This window comes from Chrysochloris asiatica, unplaced genomic scaffold, assembly GCF_000296735.1.
Source record: "Chrysochloris asiatica unplaced genomic scaffold, ChrAsi1.0 scaffold00238, whole genome shotgun sequence".
Taxonomy (NCBI): Eukaryota; Metazoa; Chordata; class Mammalia; order Afrosoricida; family Chrysochloridae; genus Chrysochloris; species Chrysochloris asiatica.
In genome coordinates this window covers 673,748-685,588 of record NW_006408756.1, presented here as the reverse complement: position 1 = coordinate 685,588, position 11,841 = coordinate 673,748, and the positions used below count along the sequence as shown (strand labels likewise).

Sequence of the window (11,841 nt, the reverse complement as noted above, 5' to 3'; positions counted from 1 at the left end):
GGGGGGCCGCGCCGCGGGTGCCCGCGCTTCACTTGCCAGCCTTCTGCGCCTTCTGCGCCGATTTAGTGACCTTGCCAGCTCCACCGCTCTTCTTTTCCACGTTCTTGATGACGCCCACAGCTACCGTCTGCCGCATATCGCGCACGGCGAAGCGGCCTACGGGAAGGATGGGTTGAGGCCCCGCCCGGATCCACCCCCGGCCTGGCCCGCCCTGCCGGAGATGCAGCACGCAGGCGCACTCAGCGTACGCTGCAGCAACTCCCAACTCTGCAGGAGCCGCCTAGCCTGCGGCCAACCCAACAGAGATGCAGCGCGCAGGCGCACTCAGCGCAAGCAGCATCCTCTAGGACTCTGGCCCTGAATCCTGGGCGCTTCTCTCTGCACCTGTGTTTCTAGTTGGGGCGCAGAGGGCACCTGTCTATAAAGCTCTGAGCTCCGTATGTGTGGGAAGTGGTGAACACCTAGGATTCTCCCAAGGCCTTATTGAAGGACTATAAACCACAAGGCCCTTAAGGCCTATTTGGCCTGGAGTACAGCCTGTCAGCTATTAGGATGGGCCCAGGTATCAGCCCGGCAGCCTTGCATATGGCAGCTCTCCAATACAGGTCTGTGAATCCACCACTTTGGATGGGATAGCTGGGGCCCAACTGGCAGTCTTAATTCTGCCACTAGATTAGTGGTAGTCCTTAGTGACTGTTCCCTTAAGTGACCATCCCACTTGCAGTCAATGGGCTGGAGTCTGAGTCTCTTGCTGAGCTCTAGGAGAGGCAGCAAAGCATGTCATAGTAGTGGAATATGGCCCGCTGTCCTCACCCGTCAGCTCCCACCCCCAGACTGCACCTGCCTGATCCTGGACTCCAGCTTACCGAGAGGTGGGTACTGGGAGAAGCTCTCCACACACATGGGCTTGCCTGGAACCATCTCCACGATGGCCGCATCACCTGACTTCAGAGACTTAGGGTTGTCCTCCAGTTTCTTGCCAGAGCGGCGGTCAATCTTCTCCTTCAGCTCCGCAAACTTACAGGCAATGTGGGCGGTGTGGCAGTCGATGACGGGTGAGTAACCAGCGCTGATCTGTCCAGGGTGGTTCAGGATGATGACCTGAGGGCAGAATCACACTCAGGGTCAGACGTGCCTAAGCCCAGTCCTGGCACCAGAGTGGCATTGAAGGTCAACAGAAAACCAGGCTGGAGTTCCATTCACAGAGCACACCCTTGGGCCTATGGAGGACCCACCACCCCTAGACAGAGACCCCATCATTAGACACCTGGCAAAGCAAGTGAGAAACACGTCACTGTCAGCCCTGGCCGGAGTGAAAGCAACACAGGCTCCCTCCCAACCATCGTATTTCAGTTAAATCTCAATAGAACTGCATTTGTGCAATCATTGTCCCATAAAGGAACAACCAGAGAGAGTTGCAGTGAAAACTACAAAGTGTCTCAGACAGCATTATTCAGGAAAAAGGTTGACCCTCCAAGACTGAAGGTCCCACCTGTTGCGACCAACAGACCCAAGGCTGCACATGAAGGTTGGAGAAGCAAGGCCTGGAACTGACCCTGCTTTGTGCTTCCTGCCAGAGACCCTGTTCTCCTGAGCCCCTCAGTGTCCCCATCTGTAACGTGGGGAACCTCATGTTCTCCCTGAGCCCCTCAGTGTCCCTATCTGTAATGTGGGGAGAGACCCCATGTTCTCACTGAGTCCCTTAGTGTTCCCATTTATGACATAGGGGTCTTGCCTTCTCCCAAGACCAGGTGACATGGACAGAAGCACTTGGCCAGCCCCTGGTAGTCCCTCCCCCTGCAGCCCCCTTTTACCGCCCCACAACCCACCAACCTGGGAGGTGAACTGAGCAGCCTCCTGTGGTGGGTCAGACTTGCTGTCCCCACATACGTTTCCCCGGCGGATGTCCTTGACAGACACGTTCTTTACATTGAAGCCGACATTGTCCCCAGGCAAAGCCTCACTCAGTGCTTCATGGTGCATCTCCACAGACTTGACCTCAGTGGTGATGTTCACAGGTGCGAAGGTCACTACCATGCCGGGGCGTAGGATGCCTGTCTCCACGCGGCCCACGGGCACTGTGCCAATGCCTGGACCAGAGGGGGCTGTGAGGACTGGCAAGGGCATTCCAGGGGGACCAACAAAGCTGGGATCTCACCTCCCTGACTGGGCTGAGGGGTTATGGTCATGTGGGAAGAAGGGAGTACCCCAGCAACCTTGAGGAGGGTCAAACAGAAGTGGAGCCACCTGACCCTGTGCAGTTGGTAAACAAAGGACTGAAGGAGCGCGTTCCCAGGAACTCAAAGACAAGAGACAAGCAAGGAGTGGGGACTGGCTGGACCGAGGACCCCATACCTGCACCTGGCAGCAGCCGTCCCCACAGAGGGAGGACTGTGAGGACCTGCTCCTGGCCAAGGCAGGACTGGGGCCTAGTCCACCTGCAAGCACCTGGGGCCATCCTGCATGGAGCCCAGTACCTCAAGGTACTCGTTTCTAAAGCTGTCTTGAAATGGTATCTGTGCCACAGACTTCTCAGGGGCCTGAGGGAGGTCTTATCTCCTAGTCTGGGGCCCCAGGGGGGTCGTCTCTCTCCTTCAGGGTCTGAAGCAGGTCTTATCTCTCCATTAAGGGGCTTGTGTCCCAGTCAGTGATCTGAGGGGCGTTCTTGTTTCCTGGGTAGTGACAGAGACTGAGAGATGCTATTCGCTGTATGGGGTGAAGGCGACACTCTACTTCACACGAGGCCCCCTCAATATCCTTCCTTCAGATCCCATATTGGTTGTGCTTTTTATCTCTTGTCATGAGCAGCATCTCTCACTCCTGGACTATGTCTGTCTCTCCACAGGCTGGGGTCCCCCAGGGGAGGGACATATTGAGTCACCCTTGTGCACCCAACTCTGGATAAAGGCTAAGCACTGACTTAGAAAGAGGGAGACCCTGATGAAGGGTGGACAGTCAGACGGACAAAGGAGTCTGGTGGGTGGATGGGGAAAGTGTAAACAGACCCCCAGAAAGCATGTGCCATGGGAGGAGAGGTGGGGATAAGGAGAGACCAGGCGCTGGTCTCAGTAGAAGGGCTGAGAGGCAGGGCAGCAGGGGTGAAGATGGGGCGAGATACAGGGGCACCTGCCCCGCTCACTTACCACCAATCTTGTACACGTCCTGTAGCGGCAGGCGCAGGGGCTTGTCAGTGGGGCGTGTGGGGGGAAGGATGGTGTCCAAGGCCTCGAGCAGGGACACACCACTGGCATTGCCTTCCTTTCGCTCCACTTTCCAGCCCTTGAACCATGGCATCTGGTAGAAGGAAGAGGTCCAGTGACAGAGCCATGTTATAGATTGAACTGGATCCCAGAACCTATGCGTTGTGGGATCTCATCTCTCTGCCTGTAGCTGTAATCCCACTTGGGAATAGTTTGTCTTTGTTATGTTGAGGAGGCAGGATTAGCGGAAGGTGTGTTTTATATCCAGTTCTTTTGAGATATAAAAGAGATCAAAGAAACAAGAAAGATGCTTCATGAAAATCACCCAGGAGCAGAAGCTCAAAAGCAACAAGGACTATTTCTAGAGATGACCAAGAGATAAAGCCTTCCCTAAGCCAGTGCCCTGATGGTTTAGCCTCCTAAACTGCCATACAGTAAGTTTCTGTTTGTTAAAGTTGCCCACTTGTGATCTCTGTTATAGCAGCACTAGATATCTAAGACAGACTTTGGTACCAGGAGTAGAATGCTGTGTGAACAGATACCTAAAATGTAGACACGGTTTTAGAATTTGGTAATGGGTAGAGTATGACAGTTACGAGTTGGACTGCTAACCTCAATCAGGGTCAGCAGTTTGAAACTACCAGCTGTTCCGTGGGAGAAAGATGAAGCTTTCTGCTCCCGTAAAGATTTACAGCCTTGGAAACCCTATCCAGGGTCGCTAGGAGTCGGAAGCGGCTCCAGGGCATACCACCACCATCAATAATAAAAGCCAGGGCAATGAATAAGGATGACTGGAGAACTGATATATTCAAACTGGTGTTGGTGAAGAGTACTGAAATGACTATGGACTGTCAGAAGAAGACACAAATCTATCTTAGAAGAAATACAGACATATATTATCCCTTAAAACTGAGGGTGATGAGACTTTGTCTCACATACTTTATACTATACAGTAGGATAACTATATACTTTGTTATCAGGACGGACCAGCTCCTGGAAAAGAATGTCATGCTTCATAGAGGACCGGTGAAAAAGGGAAGACCCCCAATGAAATGGATTGATACAGTGTCTGTAACAATGGGCTTTCTGCTCCCGTAAAGATTTACAATGTAACCACTGTGAGGAGAACGGCAGAGCACCGGGCAGCGTTTCACTCCGTTGTGCATAGGGTCACTGAGTTGGAGCCAACTCAACAGCAAACAGTAAAACCTAAATTGCCTAAAAGGGACTGTTAGTCGTATTACAGACATCATAAACAATTCTGGTGAAGGCTCAGAAGGAAATTAGGAAAGCTATAAAAAAGTTTCCATCATCTTGGAGAATACATATAGTACCAGCAACAGAATGTTGCAGAAGGATGGACACTGAATGTGACTACGTGATTGGACAATGGAGGAAGGGCAATGTTTGTACACAGTGGCAAATCACTTGTCTGAATTACGTTCAAAGGTTTGGTGGAGAGTAGAACTTGTTAAGTGATCAGCTTAGATTATTGATGAGATTTCTAAGATCTTACAGGGGACATGTGGTTGTTCCTTGCCGCTCATAGTAAAATGCAAGAAGAAAGAGATGAACTTAAAAATAAACTGTGCAAATCATTGTAACAAAATGAAACATCTGATTTGTTCAATGTAAAGCTGATCATTGCTTTGAAAGTCTTCACTCTACACAATAAAAAGTTGTTTCTTTGTTTTTTTTAATGAACTGTGCACACTGGAAGCAAAACTTAAAGATCTGGAAAATTATGTTGTATAAACTAAGACACATGTCCTACAATTTTCACCAAGGGTGTGCTTAAACAATCTTTTGTTAAAGAGATTAAACCAGTAACTGATGGATCCAACCTACCTCCAGTGCAGAAAACCATTAGCTTAGGCTGAAGGGAACAGAGAACAAACAAAAGGAAAGAATACTGCCTGCCTCTTGAATTGTACCGGCAGGAAATAGGTCAAGGAGCTATATCTGTGGTCTACAAGAAAAGAAAAAGACCATCTCAGGACCAACCTGGAAATCTGCAGACTTTCTGGAAGGCGTATGGGAAGCAGGGGCCTTCTTGGTTTCAAAGGGTGGGGCCATAACCGCCTCAATTTCAAAGAGTCAAGATCTCTGCAACTTGGTTTCAGACTCCAAGACTGTTAGTATTAAGGTGTGCTTGGGGATGGGGCTGCTACCCAAAGCTGAGGGGGTACAGATGCCATGCCCAAGGGGCAGAAGAGCAGGGCCTTCCAGAGCCAAGGGAAAAGGGTCATCACTTAGGTGGACTATGAGTTGTCATCCCAGTGAGCCTGGAAGAAGAAGCTGAATGAAGCCCAGAGCCAAGGGGCCTCCACCCAGAACCCAATAAGTGCGGCCAGGATCCAGAGTCTGGGGAGAAAGGCCTTTGCCCAGATGATCTCAGACGATTATTTGCAAACCTTAAGTTGCTGCTGCTATGTGTTATTGAGCCAGTTCTGACTCACGTAAACCCTGTGTAGGGTTTTTGAGACTGTAAATCTTTACACTAATGAAAAGCATCATGTTTCTCCAGAGGAGTCAATGGCGGGTTCAAACCTTCTGGTTAGCAGCCCAACAGGTAGCCCAATACACCAAGCTTTGAGAGCTAATGTGAATTGGTCTTCTGGGTTTTGAACCTGCTTGAAGCCCAGTATTCCTTCTTTGTAAAGGAAATGTCTACCTTGTGAGCTGCCCCACCACTGCACTTTGGAAAGAACTAGCTTATATTCCAAAGTCACAGATTCACAGATGAAAAGGAGTTTTGCCCTCGGGAAGAGTACAACTACCTTCTCACCCATGTTTGTGTGAGGTGATTCAGACTATAAGATTTGGAATGTGGAATTGATTTAAGACTTTTAGGGTGATGTGACTGAATAAATGTGTTTTGCCTGTGCAAGGACATGCATTTTGAGTGACCCAAGGAATGTTATGGGTTGAATTGTATCTCCCCACCAAATAAAAACATCTGGCCAAAATAAAAAAAATCCTAACCTCTAAACCATACTTATAATCCCATTTGAGAATAGATTGTCTTTGTTATGTTAATACGATGGGATTAGTGTGGGGTGTGTTTCAAATCCATCTCTTTTGAGATGCAAAAGAGACGAGACGAGGCTAGCAGGAAGAAAAACTGCAGAAACAGGGGGGTGAAAGGCAGACACCAAGCCACCTGAAGATTACCCAGGACCAGGGCCTTCCTCAAGAGCTCGTCCCCTGACACCTTAGCCCCCCAAACTGCGAGGAAATGAGCTGCCCACTCATGGTCTTTCAGTCACAGCAGCGCAAGAGAACTCCGAAAGCCTCCAGGCCCACAAGGCCAATGAGCATGGACTCCAGGTGAGGGACCCCCGGCCCTCACCCTCAGCGTCTTCAGGAATCAAAGGAGGTGTCTGACTGAGTGATGGGGGGGGGGGAAGGGGCCCAGGTGGGGGGCAGGCTGCAGCCTGGCTGACACCCAGTCTTCTCTACTGTCTGCTTCTTGGTCCTAATTCCTCAACCCCTCACCCCCACCTCACGTTCACAACATCATTGTCCTAGGAAAAGTAGGCTCAAAGAAGTTAATCCACACCTTGAACCAGACCCAAACCAGACTGGGGCTTCATAGCGGGGGCAGTCCTGACAGATCACCCCACCACAACCCTCAGCCTCTCCCTGAACAGGCAAGGCACAGAGCAGGTGGGACCAGAGCATGGCCACAGCTCAGCCTGAAGCTCGGGCCCAACCACCATGCCAAAGGTACACACCCAGCTGACTGCTCACTGCCCAGGGTTTCCCCATCAGCAGACCCAGGTACACGCCTACAGCCACAGTTCACCAGGGCCACTCGACCCAGAGCACACCAGGAGAACAGACAGCCAGGGTTCCTCCCAGAGATGGAGATCCTTCTACTCTGGTCTTCCTGGTCTAAGCCTAGATACCAGGAATACCCCAGGTCAAGCAGATGGCTCCTGTGAGTGTTGGGGCGGTAAGGACACCATGGGCAGGTAGGGAGGTCCCTTGTGGAACCTAGAGCTTGCCTGAGAGGGAAGCAGAGGGTGGAGCCAGCATGCCTGCTGGATCCCAGGAGGACAGGGGCTGCAGGTAAACAACAATGGGTCCATCAGATTGGAGATGGCCGCTCTGCCCCCAAGATTGCAGACTCAGTCCTCCCACCCCTTACTGTCCAGGTGACCACAGTCCAGCTCCCAGACACACACCATCCTCAGCCAGGATGGCTGCAGTGCTGACCGGCTAAGTGGCGGCTCTCACAAGCCAGGGGAGCCCTTAGCCTGCTAGGCCCTAAACACAGGGTCTCAGGTGTCATAAAGTGGAGAGAAGAGTAGAGCCACCACCACCACCAATCAATATGACATCTGGGACACAGGAATCCAGGGCCACTGGCTCTAGGAGCTGAGACTCTACTGCCCTGCCTGAGGCACCCGGGACCCGGGCAGTAGACAAGAGCATGTGGAAAATGACCCTTGTGGCTCTTACAAAAGGAGCTGCCCCTGCAGACATCAAACTGGGGAGTGGCCTGGGATGGAGGAGGAGCCTTCAAGGACCCTGGCCGCCCCATGGGGAAACTGCTGAAGCCCGGGTCCCAAGCAGGCTCTGGCTCCATGGGACTGGTTTTCACCAAGGAGAGCCTGCTAGCTAGGTTAGGGTCCCTTGGGAACAGTAGGGACTTTGACCCCTACTCAGCCCAGCTGTTCCACCCACCCCCCAGCCCACTAGCACTCACATTGGGCGAGGGCTCCAGCATGTTGTCACCATGCCAGCCGGAGATGGGGACAAAGGGCACGGTGGCCGGATTGTAGCCGATCTTCTTGATGTAAGCGCTGACCTCCTTAACAATCTCCTCATATCGCTTCTCGCTGTAGGGCGGCTCCGTGGAGTCCATCTTGTTGATGCCCACGATGAGCTGCTTCACGCCCAGTGTGTAGGCCAGCAGGGCGTGCTCCCGTGTCTGTCCGTTCTTGGAGATGCCCGCCTCAAACTCACCCACACCCGCAGCCACGATCAGCACTGCGCAGTCAGCCTGCCAAGGGGCGACAGGTGAGCTGAATGCCCAGGGAGGGCCAGGGAGCTCCCCACCCAGGGACGGCACACAGGCTGGCCCTCCAAACCTGGTGGGGAGACCCAACTCTACCACCAGTGAGCTGTGTGGCTCTGGACAAGTCATTCAACCTCTCTGGTCCTGCACCCTCACCTGCCAGCCTTAGAGAGACTATAAGACTCACTTCGAGTTGTCTAAGCACTTGGCAGGAGCCTGTTGCTACTTCAGAGCCTGGCACTAGTGTGGGCTGTGTCTGGGTGTCCGTGTGTGAGGGTGCCCACATCCTGTGTCCCATCATGGCCTTTATGTCCATCTGTCTGTGAAGGGACCATGTCAGTGTGTCTGGTATGTCCACATTATGTCCCAGTGTCCATGAGGGCAGTTTGTTGTTTTGTCTTTCTGTCTATCCCTGTCCAGTGGAGACACAGAGGCATTTCATTGGTTAATTGTAGGCTCGGTGCCAGGCAGGGTGGACAGCTGACCATGCAAAGCTTGGTAGCACAGAGGAGACCTGGCTGTCCCGAGGACTTCAGGACCTCCCTCAGGTGGCTGTGGTGGCCCTCCCTTGCTGCCGCCACACGCCCCTCCACCCACCTGGGATGTGCCAGTGATCATGTTCTTGATGAAGTCTCGGTGACCCGGCGCATCAATGATGGTAATGTAGTACTTGCTGGTCTCGAACTTCCAGAGGGAGATGTCTATGGTGATGCCACGTTCTCGCTCGGCCTTCAACTTGTCCAGTACCCAGGCGTACTTGAAGGAGCCCTTTCCCATCTGGAAGGTACAAGGCAGGGGCAATCAGGGGCCCAGCCAGATGCCCAGGCCAGCACTCACTTTCCCGCGTCTTCAGAGCCCTCTCCACCAGGCTGCCCACCCCCATCCTCACCCCAGCCCTTACCCAATCACCATGAAACAGGCTCCAGGTTTACCTTGTCCCCTGCTTGGGACCCAGGAATCTGCCCTCCCTCCCCCCGCCCAGAACAAGGGGATCAACTTAGGGATCCTCAAGGCACAGCCCCACCCTTGCTCCCAGATCTGACCCGGTCCAGGTCCAGCCGGCCACACAGTTTCCTATGTCCACCAGTAGGTGGCATGAGGGCCTGGAGCTACCTTGAGAGGGACCATTAGTTTGGATTAACACCTTTTCCTGTTTTCCAGGACCCCCCACCAATAGGGTGTCTCAGGCTATTGGAGAATCACTCTTCATAATTGAAAAACAAAAGAAATGAGAGGGAGAGGGGCTCTGTGCTGACAACCTGGGGGTGGGGGGCAGGCTTGTAGGGTATACCCTTTAGTTGGTTGATGATGCAAGGAGGGGATTGTAACCATGGCAATGAAATGATATATGATAGGATGAATGTAAAGCAAATGTTCTCCCATATAAACTATCACATAATTCATAATAGAATATTTAAAAAAAACAAAACAAACGGAAGGACTGGGAGGAGGTTGCCCCAGAGGGGCCATCTTTCCAGCTCTTTCTATAGCCAGCAAGGGTTTCCAAGTATCTCTGAGGCTCCTCTGCCAGCCCACTCAGAAGACACACACGAAGGCTGGGCCTGACCTCTGCAAGCCTTGGGGCCTGGGGGCAGCAGAGTGAGACTTCCCATCGCCTGCTTCACCACTGCCCAGTTGGGGTCAAGCTCCCTGCTCTCAGGGAGGCTGTCCACCTGGGAGGGGCAGCCTAGACAGCTCAGAGGTTGACAGGCCAGAACAGATGCCCTCCAAACACCCTCTGTTGCTCCCCACAAAGCCACAGGAAGGAGTGACGCAGCTGTTTGGACCACACACAGAAGCACATAGTTCCGAACACCCCACCTGGGCAGGGAGTCAACCCAGGCCAGTGACACCCCATTCAGCCCCGCTATCACCTGACGAGAGCCCTCAGAGGCTGTCCCAGGTGTGGACTTCTCCCAGGCCCAGGGCTAGACATGACCCCTGAGAGTGGAGACCACTTAGTACAACCGTTACACACGTCTCAGCCACCAAATGACAGTGCCTTTTCCTCTACAGGGCAACAGGGATTTCCCCACCCCCCCAAGAGCACACTCCCCCAAGTCCTGCCAGAGGAAATGGAGCCAGTGGCTGGTTGCCCATCAATCAACTATTAATAGTAGCTGGAAGCCAGGACAAGTGAGGGCAGCCTCACCTCCAGCCATGCTGGTCTCCTGGGGCATGGATGCTGCTCAAGCACCCCCCCCCCCAAACCCATGAGTCCTGCTGCCCACATCATGGAGGACAGACCACCATGTCCAGACCAAATCCCCCACCATGGGGCAAACCCAGGCACATCCTTGGAGCCTCCCCAACTGTCCCCCATTATCTGGGACACGGCTCCCCCACAACTCTCATAGCCTCTGGATCTGGAAGAAGTGACCTGAGTCAGTCATTTGGGACAGGGGTGAAGGTGGGAGATGGGTGCCCTGGGCTCACCTCAGCCGCCTCCTTCTCAAACTTCTCGATGGTCCTTTTGTCGATGCCCCCACATTTGTAGATGAGGTGGCCGGTTGTGGTGGACTTGCCTGAGTCCACGTGGCCAATGACCACGATGTTGATGTGGGTCTTCTCCTTGCCCATTCTGTCCGGGGTGTGAGGAGGTGGCAGGACTTGGGGTGCTCTGACTTGGGGTGAAGGGTCTGTGGAGCAGTGTTTCTACAGGGCTGTATAGTAATGGGATGTGGGGGTTTTGGGTACTGCAAAAAATGCTCCCTGGCACATGTGGGAGCAAAGTACCTGTTCACACCCCTTGCCCCGAGTGACCTGAGTAGCCCGACTGGCCAGCTCAGGTGGACTGTGCACCCCCCAACCTTCACTCAGGCCTGATGGGCTGTAAGTATCTGGGCTTCAGTGCCGGCAGACGCCAGCCCCGTGATGAAGAAGACTTATCCTCATCTGGAGAGACGAGGAAAGGCCAGGCTGAATGAGCCCCATGCCCCACCCAGCATCACCCGAGGAGCCTGGATGATGAGTCACCCAAGGCTCTCCAAGGCCCTGTCCCCACCGGCCCACTGCACTGTGGAGACACTGGTCAACAACATCCCATTCCTCTCAAGCAGGGATGGCGCCATCTTTCTCTCCCCTCCTTCTCTTCAGCTGGAGGGGGGACGGTACACAGGCTGGGCCCCCGGTTCTGATAGGGACAAGTGCTGGGGTTAGAAGCCCCACAGACCTCCTCCCTCCTATGGACCTGACAGGTGGCAAGCAGCAGGGTGGAGGTCCTCTTCTTGTCAGAGGAAAATCTGGCTCAAGAAGCCAAGAGCTGCAGGTGTTAAAACTGGTGCCTCCACCCGGTGGGCGTCGGTGGGGAGGGGTGGAGAAGAACATGCAAAGATGAGGATCAGACCCGTTCCCCCACCCTCCCCACTCCTGGCTGCTCCCACCCCGAGTCCAGGTTAGTGTAGAAGGACAGCTGGAGGAGAGGACGAGGCATGCATGGCGGCACCCCAGGGCGTGGTGGAGGACGGCTCAGTGGGCACCGCCAGGGCCCCGCTGCGGTGGGGGTGGGGTGGCCAGGTTCCCGGCTCACCGCCTTCCCTTCCCCCGTTACGTCTCCCGGACACCCTCTGCACCCACCCCAGCCTCCCCCCAGCACGGCGACCCTGGCCCCAACCC

At 53.7% G+C, this 11,841-nt stretch overlaps 1 protein-coding gene across 1 annotated transcript; it reads right to left on the bottom strand.

The window, feature by feature from the left end:
• Nucleotides 1-28: 28 nt before the first annotated feature.
• On the bottom strand, nucleotides 29-10,806 carry EEF1A2 (eukaryotic translation elongation factor 1 alpha 2). Its single transcript, XM_006873342.1, has 7 exons — nucleotides 10,663-10,806; nucleotides 8,824-9,003; nucleotides 7,915-8,211; nucleotides 3,144-3,294; nucleotides 1,834-2,090; nucleotides 867-1,101; nucleotides 29-156 (listed from the first exon to the last, which is right to left on the bottom strand). The coding sequence occupies exons 1-7, from the start codon at nucleotides 10,804-10,806 to the stop codon at nucleotides 29-31; spliced, it is 1,392 nt and encodes a 463-aa protein (XP_006873404.1).
• Between the last annotated feature and the right edge of the window lie 1,035 nt (nucleotides 10,807-11,841).